Source organism: Lepidochelys kempii, chromosome 11 (assembly GCF_965140265.1).
Source record: "Lepidochelys kempii isolate rLepKem1 chromosome 11, rLepKem1.hap2, whole genome shotgun sequence".
Lineage (NCBI taxonomy): Eukaryota > Metazoa > Chordata > Testudines > Cheloniidae > Lepidochelys > Lepidochelys kempii.
This window is the reverse complement of record NC_133266.1, coordinates 59,215,871-59,236,139: the sequence shown is the minus strand read 5'-3', so window position 1 is coordinate 59,236,139 and position 20,269 is coordinate 59,215,871. Positions and strand designations below refer to the sequence as shown.

The 20,269-nt window shown below is 43.8% G+C and overlaps 1 protein-coding gene across 3 annotated transcripts; it reads right to left on the bottom strand.

Annotated features, from left to right (window-relative positions):
• Positions 1-778: 778 nt before the first annotated feature.
• Positions 779-16,708, bottom strand: LOC140895804 (caspase-8-like). Of its 3 annotated transcripts, XM_073306414.1 has the most exons (11): positions 15,678-16,708; positions 13,225-13,299; positions 12,777-13,115; positions 11,059-11,164; positions 9,425-9,563; positions 7,389-7,448; positions 6,285-6,341; positions 5,427-5,518; positions 4,588-4,699; positions 2,486-2,975; positions 779-1,565 (listed from the first exon to the last, which is right to left on the bottom strand). In XM_073306414.1, the coding sequence occupies exons 3-11, from the start codon at positions 13,085-13,087 to the stop codon at positions 1,424-1,426; spliced, it is 1,509 nt and encodes a 502-aa protein (XP_073162515.1). In that variant the 5' UTR covers positions 13,088-13,115; positions 13,225-13,299; positions 15,678-16,708; the 3' UTR covers positions 779-1,423. The 3 variants fall into 3 exon arrangements, with proteins under 3 accessions (XP_073162515.1, XP_073162514.1, XP_073162516.1); XM_073306413.1 differs by lacking the exon at positions 13,225-13,299 and having other exon boundaries at positions 15,678-16,707; XM_073306415.1 differs by lacking the exons at positions 6,285-6,341; positions 13,225-13,299 and having other exon boundaries at positions 15,678-16,705.
• Between the last annotated feature and the right edge of the window lie 3,561 nt (positions 16,709-20,269).

Below are 20,269 nucleotides of genomic sequence, written 5' to 3'. Positions count from 1 at the left end.
GTTGAGATAGTAAAGATGGATTTTGGTAAACCAAGATGGGATGTTTTTCTATAAGTTATGTTCTAGTTGAAACAGGAATTAATTCAGGAAAGTCCTATGTCTCCAATATAGGAGGTCAGACTAGATGATCACCAGGGATTCTAGAAACCCATTTGCCATGGAAAAACATGGAATTTAGAGATTCTGTAAAAACAGTTTTTACATTTTGTGAAAAAATAAAAACACATTAACTATTAACTACATTTTACTGAAAGTACCAGTGTCGCTTATTCAATGTGTGCAACCTCCCACATTTGTGGTTGATTTTTGAATGCGTTTTAAATTTACATTGCTAAACATACTCCAATAAACTACTTCCAGTGTATAGAGGTTACTCAACAGCATATAGGGGTTTGCGTTTTAAGGCATCTCAAATTTCACTTCAGCCTCCAGAGGTGAGAAATTTAAGTTATGAAAAGAGGCCAAAAACTTAAAAAAATCACCCCTAAAAACTGTCTCACTGCGTTTGGCAAGGAAAAATTTCATGTTGATGGAATTTCATGTTCATGTTCTGTACTGTATGCAGCAAGGCTATAGATCACATTCAAAGGCAGATAGCTGTAGAACACATGGAAAGGGCTAAACATAAACTGAACGAAAAGAAATGAAAACAAGAGGCTGAAACCACAGGGCCATCAACAACAGTAATGAAACAATTCACTGTAACCGTATCATTCGAGTGTTTATGCATTAAAACCCCCCCACAATTTTCTGAAAATATAGAATACAGACATACAAATTGCAATTCTATTAATTTTATTATAGTGTTTGATGGCACAGGTAGGCTTTGAACTTGCTTAAAAATTGTAAATATGTCAATAAAACATTGCGTTCAACTGATACCTATACACATTGTGGCTAGAGAAACTAAAATTCAGCATTTGATTTTAATTGTGGAAAAATACGGATTTTTATGTTTTTTTACTAGAGAATTTTGGGGATTTTCTTATCACAGAAAACTAGGATCCCTGATGATCACAATGGTCCCTTTTGGCCTTATCTATGAATAACATTGACAAATGGAAACTGTACAATTTCCTCATTATTTTGGAATCATGATTTTGCAGAGTGCTTCTTCATTTGAAATCATGACCAAGGGGTCAATCCTAGAAGGTGCTGAGCACGCTCACCTCCTGCTAAAGTAGACAGATGCAGGTCAGTCACTCAGCCCCTTCACTTACACACATAATCAGGCCATTTGGTGACTTGGACAGCTGCAGATCTGGAAGTCAGGACACCGAGCCATTGCAGGGAAGGAGATCTGAGAGCTGAGGTCCCTCATTGCCTTGCAAATCCAGTCCATTTGTCTTTTGGAACTGCAAGTTGAATCCATCCCAAAAAGTAGCTCCTAATGTAGCGTATCCCAGACTTATTATTTCTTTGGTTAATTGTCTGACGTTGACATCTGGAAGATCAGTTGTCTCCGCAGGGTTGATTTTATTTCCGGCATCTGCTTTTTCCCATTAAAATCTTTTTCTCCCATTTCTTTGTTGACTTGTGTCAGGATGGTCAGCAGATCCATACGCCTTAAACAAATTACAAGAAAAAAAAAAAGAAAGTTACATAGAAATACATGGTAGTTTCCAACTAGGCTTGTGAGGCTGGTCTGGGAAGTTATCCATGTTTGCTTGATACCATGATCCCTTGAGGCAAGGACAATGGCTTCCCTGTACTTCTGGCTAGTCACTCAGTTTTAACACTCTACTATGTAACCATTACACTCCACATAGATCTGAAGAAAAAAATTTCAGAAAGGCCACTCAGTGTAAGTTTTTCTACCAAGTGACATTTGTCTTCCCTCTCGGTACTGATTAGGAGCAGCATTTAGATAATATGGAGAAACAGATGAACACATCATCCAATCCCTCCCCCTGCCCTCCATGATGCTACACAAGACTTATCACCAGACACCATTTCCCTTCATTTCTAACCAAAACGCTAGCAATTCTTTTTTTTAAATAGACCAGCAGCCTAGGGAAGGGAGGTTCTTGCCATTGTTCTTTACTAAAAAGATTTGCCTGCTTCCACAGACTCCCATTAATTCCCATTGGTCATTTAATATTGTAAAATTCTATACAGGATACATCTGGGGAGGTAGCACAGTGTGGAGGGTTGAACTGGGGACTGGGCACCTGAAGGTCCAACAATACAATCCTGGCTATGCTGCTGATTTATGTAACCTCAGGCAAGTCACTTAAAGTCAATCTTATTTGTACAACAGGAATAACAATACACACTTAGCAATGTGAAAGAGGGGTTGTGAGGTCTAATTAATGATCATGCGGTGCTTTGAAGATGCAAAGTGCTATATACAGTAAGTGGAAAGTACTATTGTCAATGGGTTTCTATTAAGCTAGTTTAAGAAAGTGTTTCTGGGACAAATGCATTCCACCTCTTCATCAGTCCTCTATGTGCTATTAAAATGGGGAATATGAGTAGTACTTACTGTGGGCAGAAAGACTCTATTCCCTTGCAGAGGCACTGAATGAATGCGCTGCCTCTCTCTATGTATCTGTAGCACTCAAAGTCTTCCACTGTAGCCATACTAATGAGGATATCAGCCCAGTCAGGAATGGAAGGCAAGGGTAAAGCATCTGTCTCCAGCTGTCGAGAAGAATCTTCTTCCACTAGGATACTTTTCTGCCCTGTCTTACCTTGGCAGGCTTGAATAAAGAAGAGTTTGGGTTTGCCAGCAAGCGAGGGGCACTCAGATCCAGTGAAGCAGGAGACCAGATCTTTGACGGCTGCAGAATTCCAGTCTATCCCATATACTTTACCTTTTTCACCATGTGAGAGTAAGCAGCAAATGAAACAGTCCATGTTGCTATGGTCCTTCTTGCTATACTTTTTGATTGTCTCATGGATTTCCTTTGCTTCTAGGTTTCGGTGCTCAATTGTCTCAAACTGAAGCCACTCAAAGACCTGTTTCAGAGCCTCTGAGAGAGAAAGCGAGAGGGAAAGTCAGCACTCATTTAACATAAAGAAACAGAGGAGAGGGAAGAAGATGATGAAATGGTAGCCACTGCACTGGAGAACAAGAGACACCGTCAGGCAGTTTGGAAAGTGTTACAGTCCCACAAAGAAGCCCACCTTATTTTTCCACACCCTGTCAGTCCTCTTGGATAAAAATGATATTGCCCTAGCAAGAAATACACAACTATTCATTTACTCCTGATACAATGCCTTTGCCTTGAGCATCATGCTGTCCTCCCAGAAAAAAGCAGGTTTTACTTCCATAGAAATCAATCATCATAAATTAGGAGAGTTTAGTTTGCTTAAGCATCTTTCACCAACTTCATGCTGCACAGAGATTTGAGATATTTATGAATAGCTCTTGATAAAACAAGATAATGATGATGTACTTATTTAAGGCTGGATTCTGCCACTCTTCCAAGAAGTAGTTCCTTATTCTGCAAATAATCCTGTTGAAATTAACTACTCTGTGCAGAGCAAGAGCAGCAGAATCTGGCTCTTACCAAAGGTAAGGATCTACACAGCTTTCCCAGTATCTGCTGACTTTGTAATGGGCGAGAAGAGTCTTCTAGAGAAAAGAGGGTGACTGGAAACGAGCAACTTGAAAGGGGTCAGAGTTAAAATTCAGCCATGTACGCTTTTTTAAGACACCATGTTAAAAAGGAAGGATGTGTGGATTCAGACAGACATGGAGTTATTGCAGGAGGAAGGGCTTGGAGGCAAATGGCAAGATAAGATAGTTGGATTCATTTGAGCATTGCTGCAACCAGATTTGTCTATCTACTGGATCAGAACACTTTCTAACTGGCAGTGTGGTCTCCGGATATCCTCCAGCTGCAGACAGTAGGTTAAGTGAACACAGAATTGAGAGCTTACGGATTTCATGGCAATTCTAAGAACACGACTATTAAAAAAAAGAGAGAGAAGTCATCAAGCAGAAAGACAACATAGCAGAAAAGGCATACACATATATATATATACACACTCTGTCAACAATAGCTTGTACCCAGAACAGAAAGACTTTCCTTCCTTAAACTACATTTTTAGCATATTCTGTCCAAGAGGGTAAAAATAAGTCTGTCAGCTATAAACAGACAAATTCTAATGCGGGAATTGCCAAGGAGACTAAAAGGGGTGTTTTTACAGCAAGATAACTAATCTGAGTCAGCTCTCAGGCTGTAAAATCCTGGCGGAGACAGCCTCTGTTGTCACTGCAGTATAAGGAGGTGAGGTCATCCACAGGTGGGGAGTGTAGTGTTGACCTCACCGAGCAACTACAAGGTAAAAACTACTTCTATCTCCATTAGGCTGTTATAGGGAGAGAGCTAACACGGATTAATTGTCAAGCTGTAAGACGACCATCCTTTTTAGCAGTGAAGAGACTGCTTTTCCAATGCCATAATGGCTGACACTTCTGTCAGACCAACCATGGAGGGAAGGGAGCTTGGTGAGAGTGGTCTTGTGAAAGGAAAGAGTGACAACTAAGTAGCTTATCCATTTTACAAAGAAGGGTAGATTAAATGGTTCCCTCAGACAAAGAAACCCCCGCAGTAGTTCAACAAGCAAAATAATTACCAGCATCTTTGTCTGTGCCTGTCCTGGTTTCATCAGGATTTTTAAAATCAGAGTTGTTCAGTATCACACAATAGCCATGAGGATTATTGTCCATTCTGTAGGAGTTCTTGAGCTGTAGAGATGTACAGAGTGTAATGACAAGATTGTAAAAGCAACATAAAGAGCTGTGGGTTTTAAGGTACCCAAAAGAGAAATGGGACGATTGTTACCCCGCCTCATCTAAGCCCCACAGACATACCACACGCTGGGGAAGCGCTGTAGGGGAAGTCTGTGAATCTGGGACAGCTCTAGCCTCTGCCTGCAGGGGGATGGAAGGGAGTGGGGAAATAAAAACCCTGTTTCCTTCCCCCGAGCACTCCTTCCCTCCCCCATGGCGAGTTTATTGTTCTGGAGTAGAGGGAAAGGGAGCAGGTGTTTGTCCCAGCCCAACGCGCCCCTCTCCCCCCAAGAGCACATGGTGGGGGCTACCTTTGAGATTCCTGCTCCCTCCTTCCTTTGCTTGGTGGGGTTCGTTGGTTCTTATCCATTGATTCAGCATGATTTGAGGGAGGGAGGGAAGTGCTTAACCATGACTGCCGGAAACTCTCCACTGGCTTCAGGGTGTCCTGGTGGTTCTCTTCCCCTCTCCCACTCCCCCAGTGGCACACATTGCTCTGTTTCCTGTCTAATGGGGTGTTGATCCTCAGGCAACACAGCAAAGGGTGGGGCTTACTCTTGTATTCTGGATGAGAGTTCCCTAGGGCCTCACCAACAATTGTAGGGAGGGTTGTAAATGGGATTTATGCCCATGAGGGTCAGGAGCAGAGCAGCAGTTCAAGCTAAACATCAGGATTTCTTACCTTTGGCACTGACACTGCTTCCTTTGCTCCCAATTCACCTGGGCCCACAAATGCACATGTTTTAGGGCAAGGAACTTCCTGGTGAATATGACCTACAAGGGGCACGAAAGGAGATTTAGAGTCAAAAGGACAGTCTTAACTTTAACATAATTCAGTATAAAAAATGGCATCCAACTGATCTGAAGGAGTGGGGTGGGGACTAGCTTCCATTGTGGACACATCATTTTGAGGGATCTTTAGACAGAGATTCATTTTTTGCTATTTCCAGCTGAGCAAATCCATAGACGGGCTTCCTTTTTAAGGAAAGATGCTTTGCAATAGATTACTTGGTCAATATGTAACTGCTGCAAATGATCACTACTATCAGGGGAAGGCGAGTTTTGTCTTATGAGTGAGTGTTGGACAAAAAAAAGTGACCCTGTGTCCTGTTAAAGGGAATATTTTCTTCCCATTTTTCTTGGATTTAAATTCAAAGGAAGATCCATTATACACTATGTTGAAAAGAGCTGCAATAATATCTTGGAGCAGAAGTGGGACAGCAGCAAATGTTTCAGAAAGACTATTGTTGTAACATTGCTAGATGTCAGAAACCAAAAGGCATATACCGATGGCTGCCACGCAGTTGAAAAAATAAAATAAATAAATAAATAAATAAAAAGGAGATTTTCGTATTTCCACCAGAGTATAAAAAGGAATATAAAAGGAGAGTTTCTTCAATTCAGATAAGAAATCACAGAGTCGGGAATAGATGTGATTTGCTATTTCCTGCAAAGTCCTGGATAGTTAAATAAGAAAAATGCTTTATTTGGGGAGGGAGAGTGAGGCATTGAGGCCCTGATCCTGCAATGGGATACGCACAGGCATAAAGCTCCCCTCTGCATGGATCCTGTCCGATTTCGGCCTGCACGCCGTTTGCTTGGAAAAAAAATCAAAAGAGAATTCTGGATGAGGAGAGAAACAGAGAGAATGAACTGTCTGAACCGATCGGTATTTCTAATGTCCAAGCTCTCATCAGCTAATCTGTCACTCTTTGTTGAGCATTTAGTATTATTTGCAATGTCCTCAATGTGCTAGGCATGTTCTAAAGAGAACATTTATTAAAAAATAATAATAATAACTGAATTCTGCCAAGCCTAGTAGAAGTCCAGCTGAATCCCTCCATAGGCAGCACAGCAGAAGTGGGTAATCAGAAGGGACTAAAAGGGGGATCAGCTCAGCAAGGGTGTTTCATGCACTGGGGACAGTGTAGAAGGAGGCACTGAGATAATTAAGTCAGAAGCTGAAAAATTGGTGGACACAGAAGCATCGTTCAGTTATTCAGACACTAGCCTGAGGCTCTGGAATCTCATGTTCAATTCCCTGCTCTGCAACAGACTTCCTTTGTGACCTTGGGCAAGTCACTTTGCCTCTGTAACTCAGTTCCTCACCTCTAAAGTAGGGACAATGGTACATCTCTACCTCACAGGGGCTCAGATACTGTAATAATGGGGACAATATTGGATAGAATCACCTGCTGGAGCAGAGTGTTAGACAACTTCCAACCCCTAAAACATGACAAACTGCTCACATTTTCATCATTGTTTACCACTTAGATAATGTCTATAGCCTTAGCACCTATGGGCCTACCACTGCTTAAGATCAGGCTGTTTTTAGGTATATTTAGTTAGTGATGATTAGTCCTATTTTTAACCATATGAATCAAGAGGCCGAGTCTACATGGCACTGACCATGAAATCTTTACAGGCTTCGGAATCTAGGTGGGAAACAATGCAGGTAACAAACTTCTTCACACTTAGGGCAGTGACCAGACTCTTAGCTAAATTACATTTAATTAAGTGAGCCTGTGCTCTAGTTCATACAGGAATTAATTCAGGGGAAGTCTTAAGGAGACAAGACCTGATCACAAGGGTCTCTTCTACCCTTATAATTTATTAATCTACTTAAGGAGCAGTAACAAAATACCTTCGGTAATTGTCAGGCTCTGAAAAGAAGGTTCCAAGCTTGTGATCGATTCATCTGGGGCTGAAACATGAAGAGACAAGAAGAATGATGGAAAAATTCAACTGAGGCTATCCCAAGTCTCAGAGCAGCCAGATTCTCAAGGCATCAGGTTTACTACACACCTAGTCTTCAACAGAAGCTACCCTGAAGCCTTAAAGGACAAATAGCCTGGGCAGACAAAGCAACTCATCCAGTACACACACAATTCTGGTGAGCCTCGCTCTCTGTGTGAAGTTATCTAAACTGTCAATACATTAGATCATGGTCAACTGACACCAGTTTCCAACATGGGAAAGAAACCCTGTAGCTGTACCAGTTCTGCAGCTTCTTCGCTATATTTGTCATGTCCCACTGAATAAGAGTTCCCTTGAGGTTTTATTTTTAGGTGCTGAAGGAGAGCCCTCTTTCTGTTAGTGACTGATGATTCTCTTCTTGTCCCCTCCAGGAATGGGTTCCCCTCTTGCCCTCCTGGTGATGGATTAGCCCATTGACAGGTTGACCATTTCTGTTGCCCTGGCTGAGATAAAGGCCCTGTCTATACTACAGAAATAACAATATTTAAACAGGATTGTGAAAAATGGTTGTAACACAGGCATCTACGAGGGTTAAAACATAATTCTCCATCACGGTTATGACTGGGGATGTAAATAGGGTTTAAAATAGTAACCATGTAACCTATTAAAATTCTATCAGTTAAAGAACAGTTCTTCTTAACAGTTAAGAAGTTCACATAGACAGGGAACTGGGAGTGCAAGGGGTGCTGCAGCACCCCCATGTTTTAGCGCATCACCCCTGCCGTCCCCGCACCTGGGGTCCCAGCTGCCGTCCCCATGTCCCGGGCACAGAGCTGGCAGTGGAGTTTAATTGTTAACCAAAAACCAATGCTCATCAGTTAACCAGTTTTACATCCCTAGTTATGACATTTTTATACTGTCTAGACTGGCAAAAATAAGTCATAATCACGTTTAAACATGGCTGTGCTGAAAAAGTATTTTTCTGTAGTTGCAACAGGGCTGAAAAACATGACTCCTTCCTGCTCCATCTAAAGAGATGAATTAAATAATTTTCCCCCTTGGCTACAGTCCTGGTCTACAATAGAATTCCTGGAAATCTCCCACTGTCACAATGCCTCTAGAGGCAGCGGTGGGGAGCCCGATTGTGTAGACATCATTCAGGTGCCCTCTGACGGTTACTGTGCTGATTACATCTACCCTGTGCTAGATAACAAGGGGTGATAAAGCACCAGTGCTCTGTTGACACTAGTGTTTCCACTGTTGCTGCCGCTAGTGGAAGAATTTTTTATAGTCAAGATTCGACGCAGCCACTATCTGCCTCAGAGCCATTATCTGCTCTACTCACCAAACAGGTGATGCTTACATCCTTAGAATGGCTGGGAGAAAGAGTCCAAATGCTCTGAGAGCCGTCCAGGGGGCCTCAGAGAAACATACACGACTGTGCCAAATGCAAATGAGAACCTGCTATGAAAAAAAGTCTGTGTATTCTCACTTTCCCCTGGCCGCTGGATGGTGCCTCTCATTAACTGTTTCCTGAACGTTGGGCCTGTCAGGTGAACAAGTCATTGCTTCAGCCCCAAAAGCTGATCAAGAACACAGTAACTGGAAGTGCTGGAAATGTCCCACTTTCTGTTTTAAAGCATTTGGCACCGACTGGAGTAAAAATGCCTCCCTTCCAAACCCTTTCTGTTATGCTTCTTTCCAACCTTTCCACTAGCTGACGGAGATTAAAGCCTAGCAGCTCGCTGACAGCAAGATCTGTAAGTCTACAGACTAGTCTCCCAAGGGAAGCGGTACAGGTCTCACTCTTGGAGACATTTAAAACTAGACTGGTCAAAGCACAGAAATTAATACTAGGCAGAACAATTCTTCAATAGTTCCTAAAGGGGGCAGACGACATCCAATGTCTCCCTCATCACCACCTCCTTTGGTCCTCGGGACTCAGTCAAAAGAATATTCAAATGGGTAGTTTAAAATCATTACCTTGTGTTTCTACTTCGTAGGTATTAATTTTTTGCACCAGGTCAGGTCTAACTTCCTGTAAAATACTCTTCAGCACCTTTAATTTGGTTTCATTCATTATCCCAGCTTTTTCCATTTCTATAAAGAGCTTCAATATTGTCTGTTTAAAAAAAATATTCTGATGTATTAGTTTCAGGTAGCACCCAACATATTAGGCATCAAACCAAAAGGAAGGCAAGGTTCCCTGCTCTGAGGAGAGGACAAGCTGAAGACAGAAACAGACAGAGAATTGGGGGGAAGAGAAATACACCAAGTTAGAAGGTGGTAGCGGGTGTCAAGATGTGAATTAGCCGCCTCATGGGAAAATAAATTAAGCTAAAACAAGGGATTTTAGGGCTGGTTTACATATGGTTTTTCTGCACATATGTAACAAAACAGATTTCATTAAACCAGTGCAAACCACTAAGTAGATACTCTTATTAAACTGGTTTAGCTTAATCCAGTAATTGACCGAATTAAATTAAACTAGAATAAAAAGTGTGGTATAAACCTGGATAAGTGCATCTCTATTCCAGATGCGTAACTAAGATGGATTTTTTAAAAACAATTTAGTTACACTGCTTTAGGTTTTCCATTACATCAATTATTCCTAATTACTACCCAAATTTGTAATTGTATCAGCTAATCTTCCCAGGGGGACCATAGCAGATTTGGGGCTTTTAGGGAGAGTTTTAATGCAGAGCATAGAGGCCTTGTGGATGAACTCAGGAAGGGTGCTTATGAACAGTATGTAGTATTTTCATAGCAATTTCTATCTTCAAAGATAGTGATTTGTCTATCTAACCTTCACCATACCCTGGGAGGCAGCTAGGCACATTATCCAGTGTTACAAATAAGGAAAGGGACAGAAAGGTTAAGTGACTTTCCCAGGACCACCCGAGTCATTGGCAGAGCCAGGATTACAATTTAGGATTGTCTGACTCCCAAACCCTGTGCTTTTTCTCCAGCTCACATCCTCCTCCTTTGGGTGCCACCCAAACATCAATACCCTGAAAGCAGTGGGAAGAGAAAAGGAGTGTGCTGAATTTGTGGGAGGCAGAGGCAGGGAGATGGATGGTGTGGATAAGACAATGAGAATGTGGGAAAGACTGATAAAGTGGTGGGGAAAGGAGACTAAGACAGGAGGGAGAAAGAAGGACCCATTCTCTAATGGAGACCATCTCACAGCTCTTCCACTTCCTCTGAACAATATAATCTTAACATGATCCATCCCCACTGCAAACTGGGATTTACATGCACCTGTTCTCTCTACCTCCTTCGAGGAAAGAGTTAAACTATGGCTACTACAGACCTTACAGCGGTGCAGCTGAACTGATGCAGCTGTGCCACTGTAAGCTCTCTGTGTAGCTGCTCTAAGCTGACGGGAGAGAGCTCCCGTTGGCTTAATTACTCCAGCACCTGCTGGCGGTAGCGCTCTCATCGACTTACGCACCGGTGTGCTCAGCACTAAGTCGGCATAAGTTATATTGCTTAGGGGGGTGGGTAACCACACCATTGAGCAATATAACTTATGTTGATGTAAGGTGTAGCATAGCCATAGCCAGAGACTCAAAGCCAACTTTGCACAAGAAGCCACCACGATCAAGTGCTCTTACAGCATTGTCCTGAAGCTTCTTCTTTGGAAGCTCCTTTTGCAGCAGGAATCTTACACTGGCAACTTCTTCACTAGTTATTTCTTCAGAGATTCTGTAAAGTAGTTGCCTGACAATATAGGAAGGAGAGAGGGAAGAAAGGAAGCAAATTAGTCAAAATGAAGATTACCTAAATGCCCCATGTGCCTGACAGGCTGGTCCACAGTAAAAGGGTTTGCTTCATCCTTATCACTGCTGTGTACAACATCCTTGAAAGCCAAGACCAAGATCACCACCACAGTCTCAGAAAATTGGTGTGGTCCAAAGTGAAAACAATTGCTCTCGGAAGCACTCAGTGGCATGCTTCCAGGAATGAGACAGTACATAGCACACATCAGGTTACAAGTAACCTAGGTAAGACTGGTTTCAGAGTAACAGCCGTGTTAGTCTGTATTCGCAAAAAGAAAAGGAGTACTTGTGTCACCTTAGAGACTAACCAATTTATTTGAGCATGAGCTTTCGTGAGTTACAGCTCACTTCATCGGATGCATACCGTGGAAACTGCAGCAGATATTATATACACACAGAGATCATGAAACAATACCTCCTCCCACCCCACTGTCCTGCTGGTAATAGCTTATCTAAAGTGATCATCAAGTTGGGCCATTTCCAGCACAAATCCAGGTTTTCTCACCCTCCACCCCCCAACACACAAACTCACTCTCCTGCTGGTAATAGCTCATCCAAAGTGACCACGACCAAAGTGGTCACTTTGGATGAGCTATTACCAGCAGGAGAGTGAGTTTGTGTGTGTATGGGAGTGGGGGGGTGAGAAAACTTGGATTTGTGCAGGAAATGGCCCACCTTGATTATCATGCACATTGTAGGGAGAGTGGTCACTTTGGATGAGCTATTACCAGCAGGAGAGTGAGTTTGTGTGTGTGGTTTTTGGAGGGGGGTGAGGGAGTGAGAGAACCTGGATTTGTGCAGGAAATGGCCCACCTTGATTATCATGCACATTGTGAAGAGAGTTGTCACTTTGGATGGGCTATTACCAGCAGGAGAGTGAGTTTGTGTGTAGGGGGGTGGAGGGTGAGAAAACCTAGATTTGTGCTGGAAATGGCCCAACTTGATGATCACTTTAGATAAGCTATTACCAGCAGGACAGTGGGGTGGGAGGACGTATTGTTTCATGATCTCTGTGTGTATATAATATCTGCTGCAGTTTCCACGGTATGCATCCGATGAAGTGAGCTGTAACTCACGAAAGCTCATGCTCAAATAAATTGGTTAGTCTCTAAGGTGCCACAAGTACTCCTTTTCTTTTTTCTAGGTAAGACTCAGGCTCTCTCTCTGGATTTGAGAGGATCAAATCCAACCCCAAGCCTGCTTGACCCCTCTCTAGTTACAATACAATACTATGATTGTGAGATAATATCCAGGAAAAAAGCATTCTCGGAGACTGAGTCTCTTTAGGAAAATGGAGATGTCACTTCTGTCGGAATAGTACCAAGGACACAATCAATAGCATTAGCGCATAGAGCTAAATACCAGTCCTTAAGTGTGCAAGACGCACAGAGCCAGACTGAGAAGTATAAAATTCTCCCTGGATTTGTGTGTGAGATAAAATGGAAGACAATTCAGATAGGAAACAAGAATGAACCTGGACATAACAGAACATCTCTACCTGGGTCTTTTAAGCCCAAGAGGCCCCAAAGAGTCCTTACTACCACACTGCATACCTATATGGTGAAACTTTTGCCTTGTTTGGGATTTGAAGCTCCCTCTCCATTTCGTCTCTGCTGGAGCTCAGTTTACCAGTCAGGAGGTCTATGCGGTTTACTCTGAACATTAGCTCCTTTAAGAAAGACAGATCATCCTCTTCTATCAGTCCCTTCTTCTGGAGCTTTTGGAAGAAATCTTTGGGATCCTGAATGTTTTCCTGATTCTTCAGTGGGATGTACTCTAGACTCAGAAACTTCAGGGCCATCAAGGTTTCCGAGTCCAGTTCCTCGCTGATGAAGAAGAGAAGCTTGTATATATCTGCGCTCATTTTATGGCTGAGAGATGAGGAATCAGATCTAAACACAAAGTGAGATGATGATGGAACAATGGGATTGATGGGCCAGTTCAACACAATTACAAAGGAGTCACGTCACGTGGAATGCTCCATAATAAATAGATACATACATCTTATGTCCCCCCCCGTCATAGTTTTGATGTTAGGTCTCTTTTGTCCCCTTTCAATTGATCAGCTTTAGGAATCTGCACTTGGGGATAGAAGCAAAGGTAAGAGAAAATGTAATGGAGACAAGCTCCTCCTGCTTTCCCTGGGAGGATGTTTGGGGTTTGCTGGCAGCAGAATCAACCTAGCTGCATGCAAGTGCTTCCTTTTTTCTTTCCTAGATCTTGTCTGTTGTTCTTTTGAAAGTCAGCATTATTCTTTTTCTAGAGATTTAATGCTACCCAGAAGCAAGATCCATATATCTGACACCTGTTTCCCCTAGATCTAAAATCAACAAAGTGTCTGAGCAATAAATGAGACCCACAGACATTACTCTATCACAGATGTGTGTCTTAATTGTAGTAAAAGCTTCCCTAAGCTACTACTGCTTCTATAAACAATTTTTTGTCTGGCCCCTGCAGGTCCCTGCAACCAGGCCACTCCAATTGTTTAGACAGGAAAGATAATTCACTTTTACTTGTTGTCTCCAGCACTTGCAAACTACAGCTCACAAGCTAAGCTAATTACTATCACGCTGCACATTTGTAAGTTACAGATCAGGTAAAGAGCATACTGATAATTTCCAAAGCTTTCGTAGAGGTTGGAGCCACATGTTTCCCATTTCACTGTGCACCTAAAGCCCCCAGTGACCTTTGAATTTTCAGTCCTGGACTACAGTTAGGGCAGGACACAAGTACAGTAGAACCTCAGAATTACAAACTGACCTGTCAACCACACACCTCCTTTGGAACCGGAAGTATGCAATCGGACAGCGGGCATGGGGGAGCAAATACAGTTCAATACCATGTTAAATGTAAACTACTAAAAAAATAAAGGGAAAGCAGCATTTTTCTTCTGCATAGTAAAGTTTCAAAGCTGCATTAAGTGGATGTTCGGTTGCAAACATCTGAAAGAACCACCATGTCTTGTTCAAAGTTACGAACATTTCAGAGTTATAAACCACCTCCATTCCTGAAGTGTTCATAGCTCTGAGGTTCTACTGTACTGAATTTAGAATGGGCCTCTGAATTTGGGCATATGGAGCATGAGGCTCCAAAAATCCTCAGACCATCGTGTGGGAACAGTAGCATATGCTGCTCGTCTGTCCGCCTCATTGCAGAGAGTGCCCGTCAGTGCTCTGCTCCCTCTGTGACAGCACAGCAGAAGGGCTACCCAGGGATATCAGAGGAGGGTGAGGGTTTGGGAGAAAGAATCTATCGGGTGGCTGAAGTTCTTTGAGTGGGCTCTGTGGGGGACCCCCTCTTAGCATGCTTGGAAGGTCTCTCTCCTCCAGTCTTTTTCATTTGGGCACCATTCTGAGACTGAAATTGTGAGGGAACATTTAGTATGGCAACCCTTTGGGAGAGCAAGCCTGCCTCCCACTGTCAGATTACCAGAGAAGTCAGTAATCCATGTGTATGGTGGCAGTGTCCAAAACCCCACCATGAGGTTGGGATCCCCCCCTTGCAGTTGGCTATCTTCAAACACATTGCAGCTTTGTGTAGACCAGGGTTTGTGATTCTGAGGTACAGAGTTGACTGATTGCCAAATTAACTTGAGTTAATGAATATAATTGTAAATGCTAATCTAGACACTCTACAATAATTTGTTCCATGACACAAACGTTTGTGGTTGACTTGAGGGCCCATTTTAAGGTAAACTGCAAAGTTCTGAGGAGCGTATGGATTAGCATTCACAATCGTGTTAGTTAACTTGAGTTAATTGGCAATCTTTTAACTGGTTACTATACAGTAGGACCTTAAATTCTTGTCTAGAAAAACCTAGTAAAACTCACTCCCTGTCCTACAGAGCACACTATCTAAAGCTCTGTTCCCCGACCCTCAATGTATACAAAATTAAATGTATTTCTCTTTTAAATGTATACAAAATTAGTTTAGAAACAGATGAGACTCTGCACCTCTGGGCCATATGAAAACTAAATGAGAAGAGGCATGAGTCATTCAGACAGGAGTCGGTGCTTTCAACTGCTTGATCTTATTTGTTACTTCTCTGAAAAAAAAAGAATACACACTTGATGGTTAATTGTCAATTTAAGATTGGGGGAACAGGTGTCCTCTGACACACATGCATACCCCTAGATTAAGGTATAAGCAATTTATAGCCATAAAAACGATCTTTCTGGAAAAGGGAATTAATTTCACTTTCACTTTCAAAACTTTCTGTAAACTTTGAACACTATAGTTTATATACCGTCTATTTTGCATACATATATCTGCATGTGTGTATGTCTGCCTGTGCTGATAGTGTACTAAAAATTCTAACTCCATTGTCTTCTGGCATTAGATTATAATCCAAAACAGGGAAAGAGAAAAAACTAGAAAGAGATATTGGCCTAGCAAAACTCAATTGCCTTCAAACATAAAATGATATTGAAGTTAAGGATGTGGATTTCACTTACTTTTGGGGTCAGATAGCTCAGTGGATGAAATGCCTCTGGATCTTGTTCCTTCTCAGTCCCAACAGGAAGTCATGCAACAGGAAAGGACTGGTCTCGAGACTGAGTGTATTGTCATGTGATTTACAGTAGTAGGTTAAATTAAATGACAACAGAATGAAAATTGTGATATTAACACAATGTCAACAGAGCTGTTCAATTCCGGAACTTGTCATCATTACAATTTCAAATATTACAAATAATCAAATATTGCAGATATGGAAACAGAGTTTGTAAAAATAAAACAAATAAACTAGTAAAAAGGGGTGAGTTGGAGCACAGCAAGCAGCATAATCAGGACACCTCTTGTTATGAAGGGAGACTTGAGTTGTTTCCTCTAAATGAAGAATTAAAGGGTCAGGAGAAAAACACGCTTGCTTCAAAAAGCTTTTCCACTTTAAAGTTTGTCTCTGTCCCACTTCCCTGCTTTGCCATTGGATCCTTCAGTCCAGAGGTGGGCAAACTTATTGGCCTGAGGGCCACATCTGGGAATAGAAATTGTATGGCAGGCCATGAATGCTCACAAAATTGGGGCTGTGGTGCGGGAGGGGGTGAGGGCTCTGGTTGGGGGTGCAGGCTCCGGGATGGGGCCAGAAATGAGGAGTTCAGGCTGTGGGAGGGGGCTCCAGGCTGGGGCAGGGGAGTGGAGAATGGGGTGGAGGGTGAGGGCTCCGGCTGGGGGTGCGGGCTCTTGGGTGGGGCTGGGAATGAGGAGTTTGGGGTGCAGGAGGGTGCTCTGGGCTGGGACTGAGGGGTTTGGAGGGCAGGAAGGGGGATCAGGGCTGGAGCAGGGAGTTGGGGTGCGGGGAGAGGCTCAGGGTGCAGGCTTTGGGCGGCTCAAGCGGCTCCCAGAAGCCGCGGTATGTCCCTTCTCCAGCTCCTATGCGGAGGCGCAGCCAGATGGCTCTGCATGATGCCCCATCCACAGGCACCACTGCTGCAGCTCCCATTGTCTGAGGTTCCTTGCCAATGGGAGCTGTGGGGCTGGCACTTGGGGCGGGGGCAGCGTGCAAAGTGGAGCCCCCTGACTACTCCTACGCGTAGGAGCCGGAGGAGGGCCAGGCCGCTGCTTCCAGGAGCCCTGGCTGGAGCACCAGAGCGGGGCAAGCCCCAGACCCCGCTTCCCAGGAGGAGCTTGAGGGCCAGATTAAAACAACTGGTGGGTTGGATCTGGCCTGCGGGCTGTAGTTTGCCCACCCCTGCTTCAGTCCCATCTATCTTACTATAGCGTCCATCTTTTCTATGCAGTTGGATCATTTTTAACATGCAATATTTTTTTATGGAAAATTATTTTATTTATATAAAAGAAAAAAGGAGAGAGACGGCCACCACCCCAAATACACAACTGGCACTCAGTGAACACATGGAACTGTAAAGTCTAAATGTTCTCTTGAAATTCATGTGTCTGAATGGTGTTTCAGAAAGATACATTGTAATGAATTGGTGATTAGTACTGGCCAAAAAACAAGAATTCTGTTTTGCAATATATTTACAAGTTGCAAAATCTGTTTTTGGTCGAATGCTGAACAACAAAATCGAGACCTTTTCAAATTTTTCATGAAAAATACCAGCAAGGCAGACACAATGCCAAAATAGCCAATAGCTCAGTGGTTAGGACACTCACCTCCAAAATTAGGCAGAGGAGGGACAGGGGTTTCCACGAATTGGCATTTTCTTAAGAAAAACATTTAATCAAAAAACTCTCAGCCAGCTCTCTCAGTAGACACCTAGACCTTAAGGGGTGTCATCCGCTCAAAACTCCATAGTGGCAGGGGACAGAGCTCAGCTATTCCTTTGTTCCAGAACCATAGGCCCTCTCCACCTAAGCTAAAGGAGGCTTTCTATCAGCTGCCTGTGATACAGGATCTATGGCAAACAGCTGAGCAATTCTGATTCTATACACCTTAGCCATTTGTATGCATAGCTTCTACTACATTAGTTGATTGCAATATTAAGGTATTTATTCTAAATTATTGGTATTTCATTGAGATTAACGAAGTCCAAGAGGACCCAAGGGAGAATGAATACATGAAAAGAAAAGATCTCCAAGATCCCCTCCATTTTACAGAGAGGCACTGGTTTCAATTTCCCTTAGCATTTGAGTTGCTTTTGATTTCCAAGCAGTTCTCTTACATATCTTTGTAATTTCCAAATGATCAAAGTTATTGTTTTAACTTTTCATATGATGCCATCTCTAATTGTACGCAGATGTGGATTTCGCCATTAATACAGGCATACTGTCTCAATACTTCCATCTTTACATACATCTAGGTTTAGCTTTACATCTCTGAGAAGTAAATAGGATGTAAGTATGGCCATATGTACTGCTCATCTGTTTCACAGATCCTATGCTGCTAACAGAAAAAAGAATGTCCTTTATCTTCCGTGGCAGGGGGTCTGTTCTTCACAAAGTTTACAGAACCACTGGCTTAGGTATCACACCCCAATTCACCCATTAACCACACTCATGCAGACAATAAATTCCCTTATGTCTGCAGAACTGGGATAGCACTCTTTTCCTGTGGATCTAAGCAGGCTCACAGATTTAAAATCTGCCAGAGGCAGCTCCCTTCCCACCAATATCCTAAGGCAGTGGTTTTCAACTTGTGATCCGTGGACCCCTGAGAGTCCACAGACTATGGCTAATTTCCATTTGAAATTTATTAAGCGTCTGCAAATGAAAAAAGGTTGAAAACCACAGTCCTAAGGTCTGCTTAGCAGTGGACTCATTCCTGTGACTTTACAGCTGTATTTTTTCAGAAGTGCATTATCTTCACTGGGGATAATGTCACTCTGGCATTGTCTGTGACCAACATCTACCTGTAAATAAATCAGGGTTTTCAGATTTAATAATTTTATTAAGATAATGTTGAAGTAAAAAGAAAACGGTACAGAGTTTAAGCATTGAAGTTTCTGGTTATCAGGGAAAAGGTACAGATTATCAAGGGGTGCGAAATTCGGTTTAGGAACGGGTGGCATAAGGAATATATAATCTGCAATCTCCCCGATTGGGGGTAAAAATTTAATGGGTCAAAGTACAGGCATTGAGATATGGGGGTATGTTGTCCGTAAAATGGACATGTTCAGATGTGGAGTATAATGAGCGGATATGATGATGAGGATGGATCTACCCTCATTTGGTGGGATTTAACGTTCAATGAGTTTATGGTTCCAGTTCATATGGTCCAATGGAAAAAGTCTCTCAGTCCCTTTCTCGTAGTTGATGCATGATTTTGTACTGGCTCACACCTCCTGGTACTGTCGGTGGCCAGTGATGTGTTTGATGTAGATATCCCTGGACCATCGGATGGTGTCCGAGACCATGAGGCGCTGCATGAGCCGTGCGTAGCGTCGACCGATCCCACAGGTCCGCAGCACACACTCATTGCAGGGGTCCCAAGCGCCCAGGGCTCCAACGATCAGGGCATACATCTGCACCTTGTAGCCCTTCGCTCTCAGGGTGTTGGCCAGGGGGGGCGTATTTTTCCAGTTTACGAGCTCGGGCTTCGCGGAAGGCCGGAGTCCTGTTCTCGAAGGAGACCGTGATGTCAACAAGGATTATCTTTTTCTGGGCCTCATCGGTGACTACCACGTCAGGTCGCAACTGGCTGTCAGTACCGGGGATGGCGCAGTTCATGGCGACCTCCCCCAGGTGCGGTGCGATGGCTTTCACCAGGCAGTTCTGGACGGCGTTGTGGCGCAGCTGGCAGGCTCTGGAGTGGGGCTTGCAGCTGCACAGGACATGGGGCAGGGTCTCATTGGAGTATCTGCACTTCCTGCAACGCTGGTCTCGGTTCCCATGGCGGACGGCTCCGTTGAGCAGGATGCAGTTGAGCCGGGCACAGTGGATGAACCGCCAGTCGACGAAATGGGTGAAGCCGCCCCCGGTGAGGAAGTGGTTGCTGGTGTCCCACTTCCTGGTCAGTTCGAAGGCTTTACTCTGGTCTGGTTTACGCTTCAGAGTTTCCATGTGCAGTGAGTGGATGGCTGCCTTCAGGGTCCTCTCCAGCATGCCCCTGGCGCTCGGGGTGACAATGGTGTTGTCGTTGGACCTCTTCTGTGGCACCAGGACTCCCAGCTCCTGGTGTTCCTCGCACCACTCCCAGTGGCAGCCGATGCGCTTCCCCAGGTGACACGTGGCATTGTGAGCGCGGGACCACTGTGAAGCGATGACACGCCCATCCCGTCCAAATTCGCCATCCAGGGAACCGCTCAGGAAGTTGGCGGTGTCTTGGTTGGAGGGGGGCTCTGCCGATCCGCTTCTTTGTTGCGTCATGGAGGGCGTTTGCTGCGATGTTCCTTACCATGGCGTCGGGACACGTCAGCAGGCCGAAGGCATGGGTGATCACCGCGATGTCACACAGGTCACCCATGCGGGGGACATTGGCATTGCCATGCCTGTGGACGATATAGACCAGCTCGTCTCTGGCTCTCTGGGGGAGGAACAGCCACTTCTTCACCAGCTGCTGGACGATCTTTTCTGCCTTGTTGAGGGGTACCTTCGCCGTGGCAGATCCACTTAGGACGAACCAGATGCGGGGGATCAGGAAGGTGTT

Bases quoted from the DNA above. Each gene is read 5' to 3' on its own strand.
- LOC140895804 (XM_073306414.1), bottom strand. From the start codon at position 13,087: ATGAGCGCAGATATATACAAGCTTCTCTTCTTCATCAGCGAGGAACTG. The intron at 9,564-11,058 runs GTAAGAGCACTT...TTTTTTAAACAG, and splicing joins AGAAGCTTCAGGACAATGCT to ACAATATTGAAGCTCTTTAT. The intron at 5,519-6,284 runs GTGCGTATCCCA...TGCCCCTTGTAG, and splicing joins CAGAGGGGAGCTTTATGCCT to GTCATATTCACCAGGAAGTT.